The sequence below is a fragment of the Lactuca saligna genome, chromosome 4 (genome assembly GCF_052625555.1).
Source record: "Lactuca saligna cultivar CGN05327 chromosome 4, ASM5262555v1, whole genome shotgun sequence".
NCBI classification, from domain to species: Eukaryota; Viridiplantae; Streptophyta; class Magnoliopsida; order Asterales; family Asteraceae; genus Lactuca; species Lactuca saligna.
In genome coordinates, this window is record NC_136420.1 from 137,465,564 (window position 1) to 137,492,799 (window position 27,236).

General features: G+C 38.8%; 1 protein-coding gene across 1 annotated transcript; it reads right to left on the reverse strand.

Moving 5' to 3' along the window:
* Nucleotides 1-1,813: 1,813 nt before the first annotated feature.
* On the reverse strand, nucleotides 1,814-3,867 carry LOC145040193 (protein HEADING DATE 3B-like). Its single transcript, XM_078988157.1, has 4 exons — nucleotides 3,670-3,867; nucleotides 2,816-3,555; nucleotides 2,677-2,728; nucleotides 1,814-2,605 (listed from the first exon to the last, which is right to left on the reverse strand). Exons 1-4 carry the CDS (start codon nucleotides 3,865-3,867, stop codon nucleotides 1,814-1,816), a joined length of 1,782 nt encoding a protein of 593 aa, XP_078844283.1.
* Between the last annotated feature and the right edge of the window lie 23,369 nt (nucleotides 3,868-27,236).

Sequence of the window (27,236 nt, forward strand, 5' to 3'; positions counted from 1 at the left end):
TATATATATATATATATATATATAATACTTATAGTGACAATGATCTATCGTAACTAGTGGCTAGTATTTATCATATTTTATGTAAAACAACGACAAAACATTATCGAAATTTGATTAATGATCTTTCGTGACAATTAATTAACTAAATCCGTGACAACTCTGTTTCTAAAAAGCATAGCAATAAGTTATTTTTGTACTGGTGAAACTTATTTTTTTTAGCTTTATAAGGGCATAATGTGAGATTTTTTTGTTTAAATGGTCATTATTGCATGGTATACTGGATATTAGATGTTAAAAGAGACTAAAAGCATAAGTGGTAACTTACCTTATATACCCCATAAAGTCCGAAAACAACTTTAGATGCTAAATCTATAAATTTTGGAAACATTTATCATTTTATACAGACAATTTTATGGTCACGTCCTTTCATTTGTAGCCCAATATTGCGCCATCATGTTTCTACATAACGTTTAGATGAGTTCAAAAATAAATAATACATAATGGCCACTATTTTTCAGTAAATCTACAATAAACACAATTTTTTTTGTTATTAAGCTTCAAGATCACTATTCCTAGTTACTTGCTATGATATTAAGAAAAACATTTTAATTTTATTCTATAATTTTGTGACGGGTAAACAACAACCAATTGTAGATGTTGTCTTTAAAATTGTAGAATGGTCAAAATTCATTGATCATTTAATATATGTTCCTATTTTAATAAATGAATAGGTTTATTTTCTTATTGAAAAGAGTCATACTATTAGAATTTCTTATTAATAACTATATGTAATATATCATGCCACTTGTCAAATTATTAATTATCAACTTCAAAAATCAAATTTAAAATTTTCACTCTTATTACATTAAATTAATTAATAATTGATTCTCCATTTTAAATTTCAAATTTTAAAAATTTTCATTCTAATTATATTAAATTAATAACATTAAATTAAAAAATAAAATAAAATTAATACAGATTATAAGGTGATATAACTTCACATATTTGTTTAAATCAACAATTATAATTCTATATAACTAAAAAAGTATTTCTTAAGTAATAATTTATTTAAAATAATTGATTAGTAATTTTGATCTTTTAATATAAAAGTTTAATTAATTTTATAACCGTAGTTCTCACGGGTTATAAACTAGTGATGACTAAAGATGTTATTAGTTAAAGCATTCATAATGCATAGTTTGATGAGAGAGTTGAATGAAATGGTATGCCAAATTGGTATTCAATAGATTAAACTATATTATTGTGGGATATCATGTTGTCATTCAATGAATATATAGTTCAATGACCATTGAATTCTTCAAGTTCAATAGGAAAAAGAAACTTTTTAACTATTAAAAATATAGTATTGCATTAAAATTTATAGAATTAAATGCACTATAGAATAAATATTGTAGAGTTATATACACGATCTCTATTGTAAATGCTCTTAGGGACTAGATCTATTTTTGGTTGCAACTAAAAAACTAGTCACTAGTAGTATTTTATAGTGTTAAAAACAAGGGTTTAAAAAGATACCACATTGACTTTATTATAAAAACTTAGTCTATTAATAACCATCAACTGATCCGATAATCTTGTTTTTTTAAAAAAAAAAAAAAAAAAAAAAAAAAACCTGATCCGATGATGAAAATCATTTGATCCAAAATATTATAAATTAATTTAATTATATATAACTTTGATACGACAATAGAATAAATAACTCACCCGAAGCAACCCTCAATTTCATGTTATTACCTTTGAGAATTTATTGAAAATAGTTTAACAAAAATTGATAATTTACATGTATCGATCGCTATTCATTTTGTTTCCTTTCCTCTTGTATGAACTGAAATATACGAGCAACCGATTCAGATGCTAATTTAGGATTATGGGGTACAACTTTGATCACTTTTATCCTCTCATCAAACCCCTTTTCCTCTGTACATCGATCTGAATCTTGAACCATTGGTGTAGTAGGGAAAAGAGGAAGTTCGTCTCCTCCATTACTGCTTCCCTGCATATCACTATCTTTACTCTCATGCAGATTATGAATCTCACCTATTGTTGGCCATTTCTCTAGAGTTAGTGTATTACATGAGGTTGTAACAGGTTTGTTATATTTCATGTTGTCTTCCATTGATGGTGAACAAAAACCCTTTGTTATCGAAGGCAATCCATAAGATGTATAAAGTGGATTATTGGGAAATACACCAATTCCTTGTGGGTAGGCGCCATTGCTAAAGTCTGTACTTGTAGGTGGTAGGCTCATACCATAGAGCGGGGCCATGAGACCAACAGGTGGAGGACAAGGTCCTGTGTAGGGTTTATACACTAGTCCCTCGGAAGGTGATCTCATGGGCACCAACCATTGGTTTCCCGGTGGAGGAAGAAGACACCAGGGTGGTTGTTTACCACCATTGACGGTGGAAGGTTGTGGGAGGTCGATTAAACTTGGATCATATCTTTTGTCTGTATCATTTGTTGTATGAAACTGTGTTCTGATCGTATTATCTACACGGAAAATGCCTTCAGATGGCATGTTCTTTGGTTGATAGCCGCGATCTTCGAGTAGAAAATGAGCTGATTCTGCAAGTCGTTTCTGCACCTGTTCAAGCGTTAGTTAAACTCGCCTCATTTAGAATGTATGTGTTTATATAATCATGATATGTGCTGTACCTTGATCAATCTATGCAACTCGAAGAGTTGCGACTGGAAAATTCTTTGTTGCCTGAAATATCATGGCAAAGAACACATAATTAGGCTTCAAGATTTCTGGTATAACCACTAAACATGCACTAAATTTAGTGATGCTTACTGAATGATAGTTCTTCTTGCTTTGCAATACTCTTCATGACCAATAATATGTGAAATTTCATCCGGGGTTATCTGTAACGACCCGTTATCAATTGGAGGAAGAACTTCATGAATATTTGTATCGGTTTTCCTTTCTTCTGAAAACGGGCATACGGACATACCATCTTCGTAGCACATCATGGGTTCTTGAAAGTTTTTTCTTTTCAGTGGCAACCTTATTGTGGAATCGTGTAGCATCTCTGGTTCATCTACGACAATACTTCTCTTCATTGGAGTCGAGGGCGAAAGTTCTGTGCTTAATGATTCTGAAAACCGAGCTCTATTAGAATAAAATGGCGCATGTTCTTTAGCAATGTTTTCAATCATCACATTATCTAGCTTGTTCTCCTGTTTAATTGTGCAGTTAGGGCTAGCGGTTGCTAACTTTCCTCTATTCACATTCCCGAATGATAGACTTGGAAGTAGATAATCTTCATCCTCCTCATCTTCAAGCTTCTTGATTGAAGCGCTTTTTGTTGTTTTTTGATCTTGAGGCTTAAACAAACGATAATCACACTGTTTTTGTTGTCCGGTATTGCATAGCGTTTGACAATTTGTAGTTTCTATTGTTTGTTTAACGGTCGTTAGTGAGATATTCAAATTGATACCACTCGAGCGATAAGAATCAAATCGTGTAGCTAATCTTGTGGAGCCACATGAACTTCCAAACGATGAAAACACACTTCGTTTGTAGCTTGCATCCTGTATCACCACGGATTAACGAACCAAAGACACACGAGTAAGAAACACCGACGAATATCTAACTTAAAAATCTATCTAATCTACGTACATTGTGTAAAGAAAGTTAAGACTCACGTGATAAGTCGGAACCAAACCACTGGTCGAAAGAGGTAAGACGGGCTGTTGTGAAATAGCCATCTTGTTTCTTGCAGAGGTCCGTTGAGCTCCTTTTTCTGCATCACTGATATGAAGCCTTGGGAACAAAGGGTCCATCTTTTTAGCGTCGTCCTTTAGGTTTCCCATGGTGTTTTCGTACGTCAGTCTTTTGTCCATTTCTGAACCAATGCCTATCACATATTATGATTTGCAGCGAGTTAGAAAGGGAGAAATAAGCGGGGAGAGAGATCGCATCACAATCACATTCAAACAATTTACACATTTCGGGGTAGGTTAACGAGTGGTTATATATTGTGATCATTGACGGGGGCAGAGTGCGACTCAGTCTTTCTCTCTCTTCTCCTCGACATCTGCCGAATTTGGTACGATTGTGATAGCCACATGTACTGCTACCAATTCCATTCGTCGGAAACTAGGAACATAGAGAGCCAATCTTTTTGCGAAAAATCAGTATTGGAGATATTATCGAGCATCTCATGCATTTATGCAATAACATAGTAACATCCACCCTATGAATTAATACTTTCACGTGGCTTTAACTTTTAACGTGAGTTGAATGCAAAAACAAACTTCCAACTTGAGTTAGTTGATTTCTTTTAAAGTAAATTGCACGATTGGTTTTGTATTTTGGCATTTGGGTTGTTAGCGTGTATGTCCTAACTATGCTTTTAATTTTTTAAACTATGTATGATATGTTTAGGTTGCACTTTTGGTTTAAGTCACATGTAAAATGACCGACCGTTATGAACCTTCCAAATTTTGAATGGAAAAATTACTTATAAGGTAATCATATTTGTCGTTTTTTTTTATTTAGGTATTTTTTTTATATATTTGACAATTTAACTTGTTATATGAATTTAATTATTCATATATTGTTGTTAAACCATATAAGTGACCCTCTTAAACTTGACAAATCCGAAACCATCTCTAGATCAGCAATCATTATCTCAACCGTAATCAAGAACCGTATCCGCAGTCATATTTTCAATACTTAGTTTTAGTTTTATCTGTTATCTTTTGTCTTTACATCGTTTTGTCGAGTGTGCCTTGCATGACCACATTAGAACATATAAGACTTGTAACCTTCGAGACTCTATAAATAAAGTTATCTTTCAGAATGAAAAAGACACATCTCTTGAATCTCAAATCTTATCTTACTCTCTTCTTACTCTCTCATCTTCAAGTAACTTCAGAACTTATCTGATCGTAATCTCTCTTCAGAGCAAGTCATTTTTTTACTTCATCACTAAGTTTGATCGTACTCACTAACTTGGATTGTTTGCAATCCTCATTAAAAATCAACTTAAGTGTATACTTGATATAATACTTGTTGTCATTTATATTTCCTTATGTTTTCGCACCTAACTATCTAATTATCTAACTATCTAACCTTTAACTTATTATGGTTGAGCTTTATGATTATTTGAATTTAACTTTATTCCGCAATATTACTTGTACTAATGTTTGTTCAAGTGTGTTTCTCAAGTTTTCCTCTCAACAATTGATATCAGAGCCAAAGTGGTTGTTTTTTAAACAAAAACTCTTATTTTAAAAGGCATTCTATACGATTGAAGCTCATTTCTTAAAAAAAAAAAAAAACAAAAAAACATTTCAAAACAAGGAAATATGGCACAAGCATTATCTAGTCAATGTTTCCAACAGTGTTGGTAGTTCGAATAGAGCCCCAATACTAGTGGCAAACGAGTATCATCACTAGTCTCAAAGAATGGATCGATATCTAAGGAGACTTAGAAGAGATGAATGGAGATCCGTAGAAGAAGGACCTTATGTTCCTGTTCTTACCCCGATTCAAACCGACGATGCTCAAATCAAACTAGGAAGAGGTCAAACAACCATGAATCGTCCTACCAAAGATGATATTGATAAGATGGAAAATGATGCTGTTGCATTTTATGAGATATCATGCGGAGTTGCTCCTGACAACTTCGACATCATCATAAATTGCAAGTCAGCCAAAGAAATTTAGGATGTCCTCAAGAACTTGTATGAAGGTTCAGAACAAGATCAAGATAAGAAGCTCACAATTGCACTCAATGAATTCAACAACTTCAAAGCTCATGCTTGTGAAAGTTTGGAAAACTCCTTCAAAAGGTTCAACTTGATTGTCACAAAGTTGTCAACTGCTGGCATCGTCCGAAGTAACCATGAGACAAATCTTCAGTTTCTAAATGGTTTGGGTAGGCACTGGACTATGGATAAGATGATAGTCCAGGAAGATCGAAAAATTCACTCCTTATCTCCGTACAAGCTCTATGGTGAATTACAAGCACAAGAATCAACCATACTCAAGGAATATACTGACTTCGGAGGACCACTCACTCTTATAGCATAAGCACCGTATACTCAATGTTACTCTCATATGTATGAAAACCCTTCACAGTCATACAAAGCTGACTTAGAGTATGATGATGAAGAAGAATTCCAAAACGCCATTGCCCTGTTAAGCCAACAATTCAATAGGCTGCCACCCTTAACTTTTCGCAAGAATTAGCAATTTACTAAAATGCCCTTTAACCGCAACTTCAATACTTAAAATAATCACTCTTGATATCCCAAAAACTCTCATCGATCACCGCAACCTCAAAACACTCAATCCAAAGAGGCACCACAGCCTGTCAAGAATGACTCCGATATTTCAAATGAAGACAAATCTGATGTCATAATTTGTCACAAGTGCAATAATGAATATCACTTTGACCAAAATTGCAAAGCCAATGTGGTGACATACAGAGCATTCTACCTTAGAATGGCTTAGAAATAGAGGGAAAGGAGAAAGCAAGGGCATACGTAGCCCAAGTCAAGAGAGACCATCAAGTGTGGTCGTCTGGAGATGAGGATGGAGATGTCAACAACATCAAGGGAAAGGCAAGATCTGCAAGTTGGCAACTGCGGATGAGGATGGGTCAACCAAGCTAGAAAAGAACTACTGCTATATGGCTAATGATGGAACACTGAGCATCGTCGAACAGGTAAAACTCATGATCCAAACTCTTAATTATAGGATGCATTATTGTCAACCATTCATAGATAACCCAAATGACACGCGTGTTGCCATCCTTTCAGACTATAACAAAGCCTTAGATGAGAAGAATATAGCATCCCAAGAGATTTTTCAGGTAAGAGGAGGTCTGGAGGACAAGAGGCTCAAAGTAGCTATGTTAGAAAGGGATCTAGTGTTAGAAAAAGATGTTAGAATGTTATGTGAAATGCAGTTCGGAATAGCTTTGAATCAAAGAGATTTAGCTCAAACTGAAAATGTATGTTTAAATCTTTTAATAGAAAGTTGTTTGATGAAAATGAAGCTACTGAGAACCTTGTGAATAATGGAACCGTAGAAAAAACTTATAATTGGGGTTGGTCCAATGGGTAATCTACCGCAAAAGGATTCATCACCCCGATTTAATAAAGACCATCCATATGTCCCTCTAGACCGAGAGTTCTATTTCCCAGTTTATGACAAAACCTTTCCAGAAGACATCAGAGCCCACTTTGGTCGACTTCATAATCAGAGCAATAATTGTGTTATTGAGGAAATTCTTCCTGAATTTTTGAATCACCCAACTGATGAAATCCCTATCATTGACATAATTGATCCCGACTCTCAAACGTCATCAGTGGTTGATGAAGAAATTCTTATGGAAGGACCCTAGGCTCTTATGAACTTTATGTCTTTGCCTTCAGATCATAGTTCCTCTCACTGCAGTCCTGAACCGCATTCTGACTTATTTCCTCTCATCAAATGTCCCACGACTCAAACTTATCTGCGGTAGTCCAATCTTCCTTACTGCAAACCACAGTTAAGAGTTCAGTAACCATTAAGCCAATCCAGCAGGAGTTGGCCATAGAAAATTTTGAGTATGGTCAATGCTCCAAGAACCCTGAATCGTCTAGTTCAAATTAGTCTAGCCCTTGTTTTCAAAAACAATCTAAAGACTTTAAGAAACCGCAGTTCAATCTCAATGATTACGGTTCTCCAAAAACAGTGGCAAAAGTGGCTTTCAAAGAAGAATTTCAATCTCGTGATAAAAAATGGAAAACCTTTTTGAAAAACAAAAGACAAGTCAAAATTTCAAATCCCAAGAGTCCAGAAAAGCCTGTTTTCTTAAACTATATTTCTAAAATCACGATAGACAAGAAATCAATCAAAAAGGAATGTACAGTTCGTAAAACCTTTTCAATGTTTTCTGACAAAATCCAAAAGTATGTAAAGTCTTTTCGAAGCAAGGGTTTTATAATCTATTCCTTAAACGACCCAAAATGGAAAGGGATTTTTCCAACCCTAACACTTTTCAAGTCACCTCAACCTCTTGCAAAATCACATCCTAAGAGATTCACATGTGCAAATCGCACTATTTTAAAAACAAAAAGCACGCAGACTGGTCCCAAGACTAATCCCACATCCTTCAGACCGCTGACCAAAAGTAATGTCAGGGTAAATGTCAAAAACTCATCATCTGAATTTCATTGTTAAAAGGGGTCATCTAGAGCCCCACCATGTTCTTTTCAAAAAAATCATACTTTTCAAAAATCTTGTACTTGTCAAATATCTCACACTTTTCAAAGACATCGTACTTTTCAGAAGTCTCGTAACTTTTCAAAATCTCACAACACTCCAAAAGCTCACAAGTACCCAGGTCTAGGACTAAAAGTTAACATAAAATATGTCCCTGCAACCTTGGTTCATGCATCTATGAAAAATCCATCTGTTGCCCCGGGCTACAAACTTGTTTGGATCCCCAAACTAATCGTGTAAATTTTAGGTAATTTGCAAGGAGGAACAATAAGAGGAGTGGTTAATTGACAATGCCTACTCCTTGCACATGACCAGAAGGTTAGAATACCTTCCGGATTTCAGGCCAATCTGTAATGGTGGAAATGTCACCTTCGGCAACAACGCGAATGGGATAATCCGAGGTTATGGTGTTCTTACTACAAGTAATTTCTCTATCCAAAAGGTTTCTTTTTTTGGAAGGTCTCAAACACAATCTCATAAGTGTAGGCCAACTATGTAAAGCAGGACATCGAGTTGAATTAGATAACGATTACTACTACATAATGACGAGTAATAGAAGCACTTGCTTGATTAAAACCAAGTCAGATGATACCATGTACCCCTTGGACGTTTCTTTGATAATTGGAAAACCGCAGCTATGCTTTCTGTAAAAAGCAGTATCCAAGGTCAGATGGATATGGCATCACAAGCTAGCTCATCTTAACTTTCTATATATCACCAACCTGGTCACCGGAGATCTCGTTCGAGGTCTCCTAATTCTCAAATTCAGTAATGATACTCTATGCTCTGCTTGTGAATGTGGCAAACAATCCAAAGCAAGACATCCTATGGATATTAATTCTTCAATCTCTGAACCTCTTGAGCTCTTACATATTGATCTCTGCGGTGCATATACCATAGCCAATTTTCATCACAAGAAATATATACTGGTTATAGTGGATGACTTCATTCGTTTCACATGGGTCTTCTTCTTAAGACTCAAGTCTGAAATACTGCAGGTACTGATCAATTTCATCAAGGAGATTGAACGGCAAATCCAATTACCAGTATGACGCATCCGAAGTGATAATGGAACCGAATTCACAAATCATCTCCTAAACAGTTACTTGGTTTCAAAGGGTATTAGTCACAATTTCTCAACTCCTTACACACCACAACACAATGGAATAGTAGAGCGAAGAAATCGCACTCTAGTGGAAGCATCCAGATCTATGTACAATTTTGCAAACCTTCCTCTCTACTTCTAGGCTGAAGAAGTGGCAACAACTTGTTTTGTTCAAAACTGAAGCATCGTCTGTAAACATTTCAACAAAAATCCGTATGAGGGCCTTAATAACCGTAAAACAAATGTTAGATTCTTTCATATCTTTGGGTGTAGATGTTTTATGATCAACAACAAGGATCATCTGAACAAGTTTGCACCAAAGTCAGATGAATGCATTTTCCTTTGCTACTCAACAAGCAAAGTAGCCTATAGGGTTCTCATAAGACGAAAAAGACTAATAGTTGAAATCTTTGACATCAAATTCGATGACTATTACTTATGCAACACTACTCAATCAAATGAAACAAAAGAAATCCTGGAAAGTGATATCCCATCCTCTTCGGGTCCCCTTAACATAGTTGAAATAAACTATGATGATCTTTTTGACCCAGTAGAGATAGATCAACTATCCGAACTTATCGTGTCTCCAGAAGCTCAATAGCAACGTGTAGAAGTTTCTGGTCCTACTCTATCCAATGAAGTGTCACTCAATACATTCATGCTACTGATTGAAGGAGACATTTCCACTCCGGATCAGGTGACAACTATCGAGGCTCCAATACTCGAGGAAGTAGCTCCGGTCCTTCCCCGCAGAGAATTTCTCCTTTCAATGTATCCTCATACTCAGACGATGACAACATAGAGACCATTGAAACAAGAATTGATCCCAGGTTTGTCACTCTCTCAAAAATCCTGGAGGAACCATCTCAGGTTTAAGGGGAACTCCCATCCGCAATCCAGACGGAACCTCTTTCAACTGCTCAAGAAAATGCTGATCTAACTCCCTTACTTCAAGAAAATTTAGCAGGCTGCTCTCAAGTCCAGGGGGAACAGTAATCTCTAACTAAAGAATCCTCTGATATAGAAGACATTCCCTCCACCACAATCATTGATCATCTGCAACCGCGCCTTCATGTATGGACAAAGGATCACCCATCAGGTCAAATCATTAGAAACCCATCCACAGGTATCCAAACTCGATCCTTAAAAGATTTATCTGACCATTGTCACTATGCAGCATTCATGTCCTCGATCGAGCCATGAACCATCAAATAAGCCTTAATGGAACCTAATTGGATATCCACAACGCAAGAGGAACTGACATAATTTGAAGGAGAAAAAGTGTGGCAACTTGTTCTAAAGCCAAAAGGTCACACTAGTGTTGGTACAAGATGAGTATACACGAATAAATTGGATGAATTTGGTGCGGTCATCAGAAACAAAGTGAGACTAGTTGCTAAGGGGTATAGTCAACTTGAAGGTGTTGATTGTGATGAAACATACGCCCCTGTAGCCAAGATGGATGCTATACACATTTTCCTAGCATATGTAGCTCATAAAAACATCAAAGTACATCAAATAGATGTAAATAGTGCCTTCCTAAATGGTGAATTAATAGAAGAGGTTTATCTTCAACAACCTCCGGGCTTCGAAAGTCTTGAGTTCTCAGATCACTGTTACAAGCTTGAGAAAGTGGTTTATGGTCTAAAGCAAGCTCCAAGGGCTTGGTACGAGACTCTCTCAGAATTACTTGGCTCATCAGGATACAAAAGAGGAGTGATTGATCCCACTTCTTTTAGAAAAGAAAACGGTAATCACCTTATGCTTGTACAAATATATGTGGATGATGTCATCTTCGGATCAACAGATCAGAGGATGATGAATGATTTTGCAAAGGTCATGATAAAGAAATTCCAAGTGAGCAAGAATAAAGAGATTAATTTCTTTCTAGAACTTCAAATAAAACAAGTTCTGCAAGGAATATTCATCTATCAAGAGAAATACACCTCTGAACTATCGAAAAAATACTCAATGAACAATTGTTCCTCAGCCAAGGTTCCTATGGCCTTCGGATATATGATTTCTGCTGATCCTTCCCGAAAATCAGTAGACCACAAGACTTATCGAGGAGTGATTGGTTCATTAATGTACCTCATCGCAAGCCGACCAGTCATCGTTTTTGCAACAGGCGTATGTGCAAGATACAAAGCTGATCCAAAAGTATCTCACATGACCGCAGTTAAACAAATTCTTAGTTAATTAAAGGGAGTCATGGATCTAGGCCTCTGGTATCGTGTAGGGAATGACTTCAGCCTACAAGCATTCACATGTAGCCGCAAGGTTGTGTCTCATTGTCTACCGCAGAAGCAGAATATTTGGCCGCAACCAGCTGTTATTCACAAGTCTTGTGGATGAAACCTCAACTTATGGACTACGGATACAGGATGCTGCGGATACCGATTTGCAGTGAATCAGAGACTGCCATAGTGATTTCTCACAATCCTATTCACCACTCGAAGACAAAGTAAATTGAACTACGATATCATTTTATCAAATACCACATTCTCATAGGTAACATTGAACTAATTTTTGTTAACACTCATGAAGAGATTGCTGATGTGTTTACCAAAGCTCTTGATTCAACAAAACTCAACTATTTTCTACAAACGCTAGGGATGATGAATCTGGATCCAAAATTCTTTTTGAATTAATAGGTACCGTAGACCATCTCTGGTCTCCGTTGCGGTCCTAGTCAGATATATCTATGATCGATGGTTTTAGTATATTCTATGTACCGCAACCATATATCATACATATATCTCTTGGTCCTTATTGTTTGTTATTTCTAATGTTTTATCAAGTATTCTCTAGGTTGTCTCCCCGCAGTTGTATCACCACCAATCCGCAATGATGAACCAATCCACAATGAATGATTAATCAGTAGTCACTTAATGATTTCTAAACATCTTCATAAATTCTAGGAACTTTGTGTGCTATTAAATGGTTCTTATTAAATAAAAACATTCTCAACAAACATTCATTTGTAGCATACAACGCTTCAGTTCCTTTTCAAATAGTCCTTTGGTGTCAGACCTATTTTAGGTTTCGTGTCAAATAAAACAGTTTTCCATAAAAGATTTTTTTTCTAGAAATCTTTTCCTTAAACTGTCAACTCCCCTTATCCAACATGTCAAATCCGTTCCAAATTCTTACTTTATTCAAAGGACTTTTGCCCCTCACCACACGTTCTCCAAACGTGCATTTATAGGCCTGACATATCATTAAATGCTCTATTTTTGAAAATTAAAAAAAATAATAAATAGTCTCTTTTATTTACTTTAGTCGTGGTTGCAAATGGTTAAAACCCAAGAGTTTTTACAATTCACAACTGTAAATAGGGTAAATCCGATAAACGTTTCAAATCCATAGGTATATAAATCTCTCCCCCCCTCCAAGAAAGCTTTACGCTTTCTGAACTCTCAATCGATGATCTTCATCTGCTTAATCTTCTTGAAATCAAGCTTTTTCAGAAAGTTCTTAAAAAAAAATCTTTTTTAACAATGGTGAAGTCTGGCATTTCAAAGAAGCAATCCAAAGCTTCTGGTTCTGCTCAACCCGCTGGTTCCGAATCTGCTGCAAGAAACCAAATGCCTTCAATTGCGTCTATCAATTTTAGGGCAATCTTCGAAGACCATCACTCTTACAATGAAGCCCTCTGTCTGGTGATGAAGTACATCTCAAATGATCCCCTATTTTGAGCCTTTGACTCTTTCATAGACGTTGTTCCACTATTGACTCTCTTCAAATGTGCATTCTCTACATATCGAACCCTCAACAATCTTAATGAAGTTCATCTGAATTTAATTGATGATTCCTTGGTCATCATGACCAAAGAAAATTTCTTGAATGCGATCAACTTGTGTTTTCTTCCTGCCATAAAGTTTATCACTCCAAGTGTGAATGACATCATCATAACACTATACGAGATGCGATACCAAATGAAACTCATGGGAATTGGAGAGTTCAAAAAAGTCAGTTGCCTGCTGTTTGGTAGTTTGTGTGTCATTTTATCATCCGCAGTCTATCAGGGAGAACCAGAGGCACTGATAATATGGCCCTGAAACTACTGTAATTGGTTTAGAGTATCTTCACTAGCAACGAAGTCAACTATGGCCAAATCTTGTGGGATGACTTCCTTCAATACATCCCCAAAGAGAATCTGAAGAAAGCCCCAACAGAGCTCACTTTTGCTTGTGTTTGGTCCTTATGCATTTCTGATCTCCATCGAGATGCACATTTGAGCAAGGGAAATGACATCAACCTCTTCATCACCAGAGATATAAAAAGGTATGCCACTTCTAAAGATCAATATTTATTTGGACCACTTAGACATCTTCTTGTTCATATTTTGATCTCCGCCTCCTCCAAGTCAATCTATAATGACCTAAATAGACCCCCACTGTGTGGTGAGTACCGCAACCCCAACTTTTATTCAATCTCATCATCCACTAGGACGACGTCTGAATCAACTAGTATCTTCAAAGAACCCCCCGTGGCAAAAGCAAAGAAAGGCAAATCCTCGAAAAAACACAAGTTCAGGATCGTTACGTCCTCGGATGAAGTATTTGATCACAACCCCCTATTAATGTTGAAGAGTCTGATAGTGATTCAGGTTTTGCTCTCGATCGCAAGAAACAAAGGACCAACCCGAGTTCTACATATCCATACTGATACTGCAACCTCTCAAAAAGCTTCGGTAGTCCTTGGGGTTCCCGCAAACCTATTCGGCTCAACCCTCTCTAGCTACTCGGACACAACAAGTTTGCTCGTTTCATCTTCAAATGGAGACTCGACTCCGATTGTATCCCAAAGGGATTCACTTGGTTCAAAATGCCCTAAGGTATCCAGGGCTTCCCACCTTCATTTCTTTTAGGAATAGGAATCGTGCTCCATACTGGATTCGGCTATCCAAACACTCCATACACCATCCCAACCGCAGGACACTTCTTCAACCCTAGCCAGAACTGAGCCGAGGCCACACTTGACTATGAGTCAATGAGATCAAGGAAGCTCATGAAATACTACTCTGCTTACCTTACAACCAAGTGGTTTAGGCATGGTGAGCACCAATGTGCAAGGATCTGTGAACCCAGGGGACACCCTGGTGCGCAATCAAGGATTTGACGGTTATGATACTAATGATGCTTGGAATCAGGATTGTCTCACTAATGAGTTCGATGTTCGAAAATATGAGGCTTTCTGCAGGGCATTCCAAGCCTGCAAGGATCAACAAACTAACCAACAACAACTAAAAGAGAAGGAGATCCATACAGTAGGAAAATACTAGGCTGATGCAATTAATAACGCCAATACTATGGACACCATCTCCAAAGCTCAACATTAGATGCTCTCAATGGCTAAAAACTCCAAAGGGCTCAAGCCCTTCAACAAGGTGAAGGTCCCTCAAAGCTCCCTCCAACACAAGTTCAAGACTCTCAAGATGATGGAACTGCAATTGAAGTCAGTTATGCCCCTACATTTGGTTTTGATGACTTAGACATGACCGAAGTTAATTAACCTATGGGTTGAGATGATTTTATAATGATTTTTGATGAAGATTCTTCCAGTGGTTCACAAAATTCCACCTCTAAACCTCAACAAAAGAAGAAAAAAAATGGTTGTATCTCGCAAAGAGTTTCTAAGCTTACAAGCAAAGGTTGATCAAAATTTGGCTGCTGTGAAATCCACCCCACCACAAGACGCTCCTAGTCCAGAAACACTTATCGAAGGCATTGAATGTCTTGAAGCCAGAGAAAGGCTAGCTACTACGAGACTCTCTCAAGGTTGAGATGGGTATCCGATCCCTGGATACAAACAGAAAGGCCGATCATGAACAGTTCATCACCACTGTGGAGAAACTCAGCACTGAGATATCCACCATCAAGAATGAACTCCTAACAACCATAGCGGATCAAAATACTCATTTTCAAAAGCTTGTTGAGGAAAATCACAATGCCTATGAGTCTGTTATTTTTGTTCTTCCGTTAACTATCAACAGCTTTCGACGATCCTTATCTTCCACTATCCATGGCCTAGAGATTCTGAGGTTAACTAAGGAGATCCACACTCTGCTCTTCAAAACCATAATCCCCAACAATCAGTAACTTGGTGATACAATCCGAGCTTACTTCAATGATGTCATTGCAAAGATTGATGATTTTAAGCAATGGATTGAGGAGGAACCGGGTGTTCCTTCCTCAATAGGGGAAGTGAAGACCACAATTCGGATCAAGTCTCTCATCAACAATGTCATCATCATCAACATCTACAAACTCCCAGCTGAGTCATTCAAAGTCCTCAACAAAAAGTTCCTTCTCCGCAACCATCTCCCAAATAGAGGACTCCGGTACCTTTTCCTCAATCTCCTCCACAAACTCAAGTTGTGTATGAAAAACCTGAATCGCCTCCTCTCCAAGAAACTCCTCCCCAGTTCAAAAACTTAGCTCCAATGATGTCATCAGAGCATGAAGAAGACTCCCCCGCAATGCAACAACGAAAGTGAGATTGGAAAGCTGCCAAGTTCGTAGAGAAAATATGGAGAGACCATGGGTTCGACACTACCATGGATGAAACCCTCACTAACTCATGGTTCAATCCAACCCATAGGCTCCAAGATGACGATTACAGGTCAGTACTGACGTATGCTAAGCATCCAGAGGATCGCTACTGGGACATTCCCATATCCCCGAATGCCATGTTCTTCACTGTTTTTGAGCCATTTGATCTAAGCCTCCCTGATAACCAAAGGTTGCCTTTGGAGTTTGATAGAATGAAAAATTTCATGGAAACATGGATCCAAATTTGAGAGCATATGATCATGTGACATGCCCTCTGGAGTCAAAAACTACAAGATCCGTAAATTCATGAAGGTTGAGTTCATCCAATATTCGCTAACTAGAAGAGAATGTGAGTACATCCGGACTTAGGCCGACTTTCCTTGTGTGAACCCAGAAGAAGTATTTCTTATTGCAAGGGTGGTTTAACTCAAATCTAAAAAACACTCAAAGATGAAGATTGCCTTTCAAAGGGCATGCGAATACTTTAAAAGCATTGTCTGCGACTTTGCGATACTGGATGCGGATATTCACCATGCTTTGGCTCAAAATATTAAACTTCCTGCACTTGAGCCTGCACCCATCTTCACTGAAGGATATGAAGGATGTTCCTTGGGTGCAACCAACTTTCAAGAGTTTGGTGTTTTGTTCAAAAGGGCGAGCATCAATGTCAAATATTTTGTCCCTATCTTAGCTATGCATCGCCTCACTCATAGGCAACTCGAAGTCACACTGTCTTCGGTGCAAAGATCTAAACACACAACGGAGGAAGTTAAATTTGATATCACCTGAAGTGGGAGATTGTGACAACCCGAAACTTTTATCCTGTGCAATTGATCCGTATATCAATATTACACTCGAATTTATCATCTTTTAGCGACACTGTGGGTCCATATGAGTGCTTTAGGCTTAGTATAACCTAGATATGAGTCTTAAGAAGGGTTAGAAAGTTTGTACCATCTCAAAATCAAGCCAATCACTCCAAAGAAGGTGTGTGCGGCCGTACACCCAAGTGTGTGGCCAACCAGCCGCACACACACTCCCCTAGCCACACACCGACCCTATATATAGTAGAGGACCCCCTTTCATTCACATTTTCTCCTTTGGCTGCACACTACTCTCTCTCTCTCTCTTTCTCTCTCTTTCTCTACTTTCTCTCTCTAAAAATCTCATCCAATAACACACTGAGGACCTCAAAATTGTGATTAACACCATCATCTAGCTTGTATTACAGGTAAAACACCAAAATCTAGGCCTAAAACTCTGCATATTCTTCGTCTTCGTTAACTTGTGAAGGAGTGCGGCCGCACACCTTCATAAGGTGGCCGCAGACACTCAAATATCCTCCAAAGTGAGAGTTTGGCCCCCCTACATTCGAAATTAGAATTGGTTTGGAACTTGAAACACCTCAAAAATTGACATTTCGGGCTCAAATGAGGAGTGTATGGCCGCACACACCCCCTGTACGGCCGCACACTCCTGTGTGTAGCCGCACACACAGTCTGGCCGCATACTCACTTTTATGGCCATACACCCACTCTAATGCTCATATTTGGCCTTAAACTTGTAAAGATCACTAAGTATGGGATAGAGAACACTTAGTTTTAGTGATTCCAAGTCTTTAGGGTGGTTTCGCTTCATGGTTTGTCATGGAATACTTAATCTAAAACATATATGTGCGATATATGTTAATAAGGTCCACACGCAAACAAATCATCGGCTGACACTCAACGCTCATAACCAATCAATCATTCGGATCCTACGATAGATTGTGAGTTCATACCCCTACACTTTTCCGATTTTTTCATATTTTCAGGGGGGGGGGGGGAATACAATCTAAACATAAAAGGTTTTCATAACTTACAAGCTGATGCAATTATAATATCACACCCCGAAACCGAGAATGGCGGAATACGTTCTGGGGTGGAGGACGTCATGTACAGTATCGTAACAATGCTTAACAGTAAAAACAACCAACAACATCCATTGGATTAATATAATATTTGTAATAAAAGAGTGTTCTATATAGTTTGATAGAGACCAAAAGTATAAACAAAATAAAATATGAGTCTTATATGTGCTCCATCTTCCCAAAAGTTGCATCACTACCTGTTTATTGTTGACTTGAGAATACAAGTTATTTTGAAAACGAGTATCAACATAAAGCTGGTGAGTTCATAAGTATTTAGTGTCATTGCTTGTATAAAGGTAATTAAAATCGCATAGTACAATGGTTGTTAACAAAGTTTGAAGATAGTTTGATCCCTAGAAAATCCCATATTTTCCAGAAAAAGTAGTCTTCTACATAGACTAGGTTATTTGTAAGTTTGATTCTTTGAAAATGTAATAGTTTTCTCGTGAAAACATCAGTAATGAAAATACAGTTTAAAGCTCATTCATATAAAGAATGAATAGATTTTTTAGTCCAGCACTGTCACTACCGGTGAAATGTAGTAGTGAATGTAAACTCCGGATAATATTAAATGTGTATACACCTTGGGAAGTCTGTTTTACCCTTAATTATTAGTGTGTTTAATTAATATTTGAATGTGAGCTCGTATGTAACCATACTGACTGATAGTGGTATAGCGGTTGAACCTCCAGGTCACAAATGTTGTAGTAATGTTTTGTCATCCCTAGGCCTAGTAGGCTCGGACTGTAGCTAGCAGTCGGGATGGGGAAAAAACACGTCCCGTAGATATCTATACACACAGTGATCGCTCTCCCTCCAGGAGGCGCTGGTTACCCAACGATCGCATCGCGATGGGTCGTATAGAGAAATAGTGCATCACATTCTATTATAGTATTTCCTCTCGTATAGTATATAGAGTATTCTTTTAGTGTACTATGTAGTGTTTTCTTGATGTAGTTTATAGTGACTCTTCTTATAGTGTATAGTGTTTCCTTAGTATAGTGTATAGTGTTCTTTTCACATAGTGTATAGCATGTATAGTCTTGTAATTATACTGACCATAGTGCGCATCATAGTAACAGTAGTAATGAGTGGTAATCCTTAACTATACCTATTATAGTTAAATAGGGTTGTTTAGTTGAATGCCTTTGATACATGAAGATACTGCACTGTAGTGAAGGCTTTTATGTCCAACACAAAAATATATGATATATAACTAAAAATTCAATGACAGTCAGACAGATAACCTAATACCCTAAGTCCACAATCAAACAAGAATAGGAAATAAGGTCAATTATTAGTCCTAAGTCTTTCAATCCTTACTTATATAAATATTTTGGTGTAGATATGATTTGGAAAATAAAATAAATTTTAAAAATTTCGAAAAGTAGTTTTTAGAAAAATCGAACGTGAATATGAGTTTGATAAATATTTGAAACAACTTTACTGGCAAGGTAAATTGAAAATGTAGAAAATTCTTTTGACAATAAGTTATAAATCACATATGATTAGTACTATAACTTGCTTGAGTAAACTTGTATCCCCCCATAAAACATTTAAAAGCGTTTGAAAGGTTAATTTAGGGGTATGAACTCACTGTTTAACGTAGATTCCGAGAGTGCGATTGATATGAGTGATGAGTGTCAACGGATGCTCTGAACGCAAGTGGTCCCTATTAATCATATGGTGACATATATATGAGTTAGAGTTAGGGTGTTTTATGACTAAACATGATGGGGAATCACTCTAAGGGCTTGAAATCACCAAGACTAAGTGTCCCGCATCCCATACTTACTGATCTATGCAAGTTTAAGGCCAAATATAAGTATTAGAGTGGGTGTATGGCCATCAAAATGAGTGTGCGACTAGTGAATGTGGCTAGACTTGCGTATGAGGCTACACACTGGAGTGTGCGGCTGTACAGGAGATGTGTGCGGCCGTACACTCCTTGTTTGGGTCCTATGTGTCGATTTTGAGGAGTTTTAAGTGTTAAACTAAGTCTTCGATTGATTATAGAGGCCATACCCTCACTTTGGAGGGTGTTTTGAGTGTGTGCGGCCACCTGATAAAGGGGTGAAGGACTCCTTCAAGGGGTCCTCTACTATATATAGGGCAGGTGTGAGCTTGGAGGGGGTTTGCGGTTGGGTGTGCGGCTGGCTGGCCGCACACTCTAGTGTGTGGCCGCACACACCTCTCTTGGTGTGATTGGCTGGATTTTGTGATACAATGCCATTCCTAACCCTTCCTAAGGCCCATATCTATGATATACTATGCCTTAAACACTCGCGCGGACCCAACATTCTGCTAAAAGATGCTAAATTCAAGTTAATGATAGAAATATGTATTGATTGCACACTGTAGAAATGTCGGGTTGTCACATCCTCCCCCCGTTAGAGGAATTTCGTCCCGAAATTATAGTTCAAGAAACTAAGTTTGTACAAACAACCAAGTAAAAAGATGGGGATGTTTATGTTTCATTGGTCCTCGCACTCCTATGTGAACTCCAGGCCTCGTTTGGCGTTCCAGCGAACCTTCACTATAGGGATGCAGCTTTGTTTCGTTCGTTTGACCTCTCGATCCATGATCTTTACCGGTTCTTCCATGAAGTTGAGGCTCTCATTGATCTCGATCTTGTCGAGTGGGATTACAAGAGTCTCGTCAGATAGACACTTTTTCAAGTTTGAGACATGGAATGTAGGATCTATGTTACTAAGCTCGCGGGGTAGTTTGAGTTTGTAAGCTACGGGGCCAATTTTAGCGAGTATATCGAAAGGCCCTATGTATCTTGGATTTAGCTTTCCATGCTTTCCAAAGCATATCATGCCTTTCCAGGGTGAGACTTTCAGAAGGACTCGATCTCCCACCTGGAACTCCAAGGGTTTCCTCCGGTTATCTGTGTAGCTAGTCTGTCGGTCTCTAGCGGCTTTCAGTCTTTCACGAATCTAAATGATCTTCTCGGTCATTTCTCGAATGATCTCCGGTCCTGTGAGAGTGCTGTCAGGAATTCATCCTTTAGCTAACTGAGTGTCACCCACCTCATCCCAGCACAGAGGGGATCTGCACTTTTGATTGTAGAGGGCTTCGAATGGAGTTGCCTTGATGCTTGTGTGGTAACTGTTGTTGTAGGAAAACTCGACCAGGGGTAAGTGGGTATCCCACGCCTTACCAAAGTCGATCACATAGGCTCGCAGCATGTCTTCCAGAGTTTGAATAGTCCTCTCACTTTGTCCGTCGGTCTGCGGATGGTAGGCTGTACTCATGTCCAACCTTGTTCCTAAGGCGCTTTGCAGTGACTGCCAGAATCTCAAAGTGAACCTACTGTATCTATTGGAGATAATAGATATAGGAACACCATGCAATCAAACTATCTCTTGCATGTAGATTCGTGTGAGTCTTTCCATCTTGAAAGTTTCTCTAATTGGCAGGAAATGAGCGGATTTCATCAATCTGTCGACTATTACCCAAATGGTGTCGTACCCACTCGAAGATTTGGGTAATTTGGTAATAAAATCCATGAAAATCATCTCCCACTTCCATTCAGGTACCTCGGGCTGGTGTAGTAAACCTCAGGGCTTCTGATATTCGGCCTTCACCTTGGCACAAGTCAAACACTTGCCTACGAAGGTAGCAATCTCATCTTTAATGTTTTGCCACAAATATAACTTCTTGAGATTAAGGTACATCTTGTCTGAACATGGGTGAATGGAGTACTTGGTCTTTTGAGCTTCATTCATGACAACGTCCCTGTAACCACCTTTGGGGTCCAGATCCGGTCAATGAAACAATAAACTCCATCTCCTCTGATCTCAAGATTCTTATCCATTCCTCTAAAGGCTTCGCTCAACACGTTCTCTGGTTTTAGGGCTTCCATCTGGGATTCTTGGATTTGTGCGGATAAGTGAGAATGGATGGTCAATGTCAGTGATCTGGCGCTTTGACCAGAATATTCTTTCCGACTTAGGGCGTTTGCTACTACATTGGCTTTACCCGGGTGATAACGAATTTCGGATTCGTAATCATTAAGTAGTTCGACCCACCGTCGTTGTCTCATATTGAGCTCTTTCTGCTTGAATATGTGTTGGAGGCTTTTGTGATTGGTGTATATCGTGCTCTTCGTATCATACATATAGTGCCTCCAGATCTTTAGGGCGAACACAACCGCTCCTAATTCGAGATCGTGTGTGGTGTAGTTGGCCTCGTGTGTCTTCAGCTGTCTTGAAGCGTAGGCGGTGACCTTACCTCGTTGCATCAGAACGCAACCGAGCCCCTGATTGGACGCATCACAGTAAACCGCAAAATCATCTGTCCCCTGGAGAAGGGATAGTATCGGTGTGGTGCATAAGGCTCGTTTCAAGGTTTGGAATGCCTTCTCCTGTTTCTCTCCCTAGTTAAAGGCTACGCTTTTCTGAGTCAATGTGGTAAGGGGTTTTGCGATCCGGGATAAGTTCTGAATGAACCTGCAGTAATAGCCAGCGAGGCCTAGAAATTGACGGATTTCTGTAGGCGTCTTCGATGCTGAACAGTTCTCAATAGCTTTAGTCTTGGAAGGGTCCACGTGGATTCCTTCTTCGCTAACCAAGTGTCCTAAGAATTCGACTCTTCGAATCCAAAATTCGCATTTAGAGAACTTTGCGCATAGCTTCTCCGATCGTAGGGTTTCCAGGACTCATCGTAGGTATTCGCTATGCTCCTCCTGACTTCGAGAGTAAACCAATATGTCATCAATGAAGACGATGACGAAATGATCCAGGTAAGGACTGGACACCCTATTCATTAAGTTCATGAATAGTGCGGGTGCGTTGGTCAGTCCGAACGGCATCATTATGAATTCGTAGTGCCCGTAACGAGTTTGGAAGGCCGTTTTCGGAATATCCTCCTTTAGCACTCGCAACTGATGGTATCCGGACCTCAGATCAATCTTGGAGAAGTAATTTGCCCGTTGCAGTTGGTCAAAGAGATCATCTATACGAGGACGAGGGTAACTATTTTTAACCTTCAGTTTGTTGAGTTCTCTGTAATCGATTCACATACGGAATGATCTGTCTTTCTTCTTTACGAAAAAGACCGGCGCTCTCCAGGGTGAGAAACTCGGTCTTATAAAGCCCTTGTTGAGCAGCTCGTTAAGTTGACCGGACAGTTCTTGCATCTCAGAAGGTGCTAGATGATAGGGATATTTGGCTATGGGGGTAGCTCCAGGAATTAAGTCGATCCTGAACTCGACTTGGTGTTGCGGAGGTAAACCTGGTAACTCCTCTAGGAGGAGGTCAGGAAAGTCGCATACTACGCGGAAGTCTTTCAGATCTTTCATTTTTTGGCTTGTGTCGACAACGTGTGCAAGGAACGCGCGATATTCTTTCGCAAGTACTTCTAGGCTTGAATACTGGAAATGATACAAAGACATGTACTGGGTTTGTCTCCGTAGATTAACAAAGTTTCGTTATTCGATAGATTTAGATAGATGGCTTTGTCGAAGCATAGGATATCGGTGCGATAGAGACTCAACCAGTCCATGCCTACGATGACGTCGAAACTCTTGATCGATACTGGTATGAGGTCGATTGAAAATAAATGATTATCTAGCGTAAGGGTACAACTTATGTAAATCTCATTAGAACTTTTTGTCTTTCCATTAACCATCTATACCACGAAGTTTTATTTTAACAGTTGTGAGGATTGTTTAACTAAGTGTTTAGAGCTTTGGTTTACGAAACTTCTTTCAGCTCCACTATCAAAGAGGATACAAGCATAAGAGTTATCGACAAGGAACGTACCCGTGACTACTGTGGGGTCTTCTACTGCTTCATTGTGACCAATAGCAAGTAGTCTTCCTGTCCCTCCCGTAGTCCCAACTTTCGGGCTGTTTCTTTTGAAGTGTCCGATTTCTCCACAGCCATAGCAGGTTGACTCACTCCGATACTGGGAACTTGACTGATGGGTTTGGGTTGAGACCTGTAAAATCGGATGGTATGACCCTTCTGGTTGCAGTTTGTGCAGTGCATTTCACGGCAGGGGTCGTGATGATGGAAAGAGAACTTGGTGCACTTGGGTAGGTTCCCAGCATAAGTTTTGGCTGGTGTAGGAGCAGCAGGAGTAGTGGCAGCATGGACAACCACTGTTTGTTGGTTTTTGGAGGATGATTGAGTTGAATTGCCCTTATTCCAGTCCCACCGTTTCCTCTTTTTGTCGGATGACGTGGTTGGTGCAGTGGCAACTGTTGTGGTTGTTCATGGGGTTGAAGGAACTTCATGATCAATCAACCTTTGAGCCAATTCCTTGGCAATGTCAAAGGTCGTAGGGCGTGATGCTAAAACGTTCCCTCGATATGGGGGCACTAAACCCTAGATGTATCGCTCAATCTTCTTGCTTTAAGAAGGGATCATGTTAGGACACATGGCTGCCAAATCGCAGAACCTGGCTGTATAAGCTGTTACATCGGTCCCTTTCATGTTGAGGTTCCAAAGTTCCTCTTCAACTTTCTGAACTTCACCCCTAGATCAGTACTCTCTCATAAATAGGTCCTTCAGTATGTCCCATCCCATCGCGTTGGCTGTTACCAGGGAGAGTGATTTAACATGGCTATTCCACCATGTCAAGGCCCTTTCGGTGAAGGTGCAAGCAGCAAATTTAATCTTACTTTCCTCAGGGCACGAGCACATCTCGAAGACGGCCTCCGTTCTTTCGAACCACTAAGATAATGCAAGGATTCCTATGGTCCCATTGAAGAAGGTTGGTTTGCAGTTCATGAAGTCCTTATAGGTGCATCCTTGTGTCCGTTGATGATCTTCACCATGTTTAGAATTTCCACCCATTCCAGCACTACTTACATCACCGGAATTTATTTGATCCAGAGCTACAGTCACCGCTACGGTTACAGCCGTTTGAAACATCACCGGATCAAACTGTGGAGGGGGTGGTGGTGGATGAGTTTGAGTCGCAGGTCTGCCTCTGTTTGGGCACTTACAGGGAGGCATCTGTTGCTGAAATTTATAAGGATGAAGACAATAGTGAGAAACAATTATGAGTATGATGAGAGCGTTTCATGAATTAAATCACCATATACAAGTTGTCAGACAAAGTCATATACCGAGTAGGGAGACATAAGAGTATAGAATTTTCTTAATAGGTTAGATAACCATCAATATTAATGGTATTAATGATCTAAATAAGTTCTGGAAAAATGGCCTAACGGTAGACCTTACATCAAACAATAAGGGGAGAAAATGATTGACATTTTAGATGACTACATAGCATACTGAAAGATGAGAATATTATATCGACAAGTGCTTCATTCAAATGCAGATACTAAAGGCTATATCTAAGTCAAAAGAAAAGATGCGCTAGTCATCTTTTATCGGCAGCGACGGATGTTTCTCGGGCGAACTCAAAGATCGGCCGGTGGGTGTTCCATGTCGAGGAGGTGTTGCTCGTCGACCCTCTGGCAAACTCGGAGCTCTATGACTTTAGCCTGGGTCTCAGCTAATGCCAGAAGCAAGGCCTCCTAGTCTGCTGCGGACCTCTCCCAGGCATGCTCCAGGTGGCTGGTACGAAGGGAGTGTAGTCCTCCATGTGTATCAACCTCTGCGATACGCTTGAGGGCTCTCCTGCCTTGAATTTCATTATGGGCAACTCTTCGGACCAGGATGGACAAGATTCTGTCCGCTGATCCTCCTTCGTTCGTGTCATAAAAGCTTCGGTCTCCATTAAATGGCATGGGTGGATTTTGCTCTTCACTCCACGTTTCTATGCATTCCACCTATGCAGGCGTCAGGCCTTGGAAGGCTTGGAGGGGGTTAGGGTTTGGGACCGGGGCCACAGGGGGTAGGTTGTTGACTTCGGGTTCAAAGTTAGACCCCTCAGAGAAGCCTTCTGCTTGGTGGTCATCCAAAGGGACTTGATGTTCCTCATCGGGCTCTTCTTCAAGCCATCCCGCATTGCCGTGATTTGGGAAGTATGGGTCACCATGATGAAATCCGACCATGATATCTATGCGAGAAAAGGGGAAGAATAGTTAATATATGTACTAATCTAAGATACTTATAAGAGGATTGTTATTAGTCAAACCAATACTTGCATAGTGCATACTAATTACATGCAACCGAAACAAGCTAGACCTTCAAATAAGCGACCCTAACTCTAAATCCACAACCAAACAAGGAACAGGAAGTAAAGCAAATATCACAGATTCTAAGTCTATAACGTCTTAGTCACATGTAACCATAGAGTATCCACTTAGCAACTATTGCCCTACTAGTAACGAACTTTTTAATTCTCACAAAATACTCCTATAGTATTCTTGTTCAATTGTTCTTCTACTAGTGTCGGTAAGTTTTTAGACATGTTGCAACACCACAACCATCCTTAGGCACATGCTAATCACTCCTAGGAAGATGTAGTTCATCAGGCTACATCCACCCAGATTTGACCATATGTCTCTAAGTCTAATTGTGCTGTTCAACAATCTTAATACTTTTGTTCTGTTCTAGTATGATACTGACCCTTTGTATTTATGGATGCATATATATATATATATATATATATATATATATATATATACTTAGTTAAATATTTTAGTATTTAAAAGTATATATTCTTGGCCAGAGTGTTTTAGTCCCGAAGTGTTTATAGTTCGTATATCTTTTATCGGTTGATATAATTGATTCACTACAAACAATGCTCTGATACGAATCTGCCACACCCCAAAACCGAGAATAGCAGAATACGTTCAGGGGTGGAGGACTTCATGTACAATATCATAACAATGCATAATAGTAAAAACAAGAAAGAACATCCATTGCGTTAATATAAAATTTGTAATACAAGCGTGTTCTGTATAGTTTGATAGACACCAAAAGTATAAACAAAATAAAAGATGATTCTTATATGTGCTCCATCTTCCCAAAAGTTGCATCAGCACCTATTTATTGTTGACCTGAGAATAAAAGTTATTTTGAAAATGAGTATCAGCATAAAGCTGGTGAGTTCATAAGTATTTAGTGTCATTGCTTGTATAAATGTAATTACAAATCGCATAGTACAATGGTTGTTAACAAAGTTTGAAGATAGTTTGATCCCTAAAAAATCCCATATTTTCCAGCAAAAGTAGTCTTCTACCAAGACTAGGTTATTTGTAAGTTTGATTCTTTGAAAATGTAATAGTTTTCTCATGAAAACATCAGTAATGAAAATATAGTTTTAAGCTTGTTCATATAAAGAAAGAATAGAGTTTTTAGTCCAGTAGTGTCACTGCTGGTGAAATGTAGTAGTGAATGTAAACTCCGGATAGTATTAAATGTATATGCACCTTGGGAAGTCTGTTTTACCCTTAATTATTAGTGTGTTTAATTAGGATTTGAATGTGAGCTCGTATGTAACCATACTGAGTGATAGTGGTATAGCGGTTGACCCTCCAGGTCACAAATG

Excerpts from the sequence above, each read along its gene's own strand:
- LOC145040193 (XM_078988157.1), bottom strand. The coding sequence starts at position 3,867 with ATGGACAAAAGACTGACGTACGAAAACACCATGGGAAACCTAAAGGAC. Across the intron at positions 2,729-2,815 it reads GCAAGAAGAACTATCATTCA|GCAACAAAGAATTTTCCAGT; the intron begins GTAAGCATCACT and ends ATGATATTTCAG. Across the intron at positions 2,606-2,676 it reads AGTTGCATAGATTGATCAAG|GTGCAGAAACGACTTGCAGA; the intron begins GTACAGCACATA and ends ACGCTTGAACAG.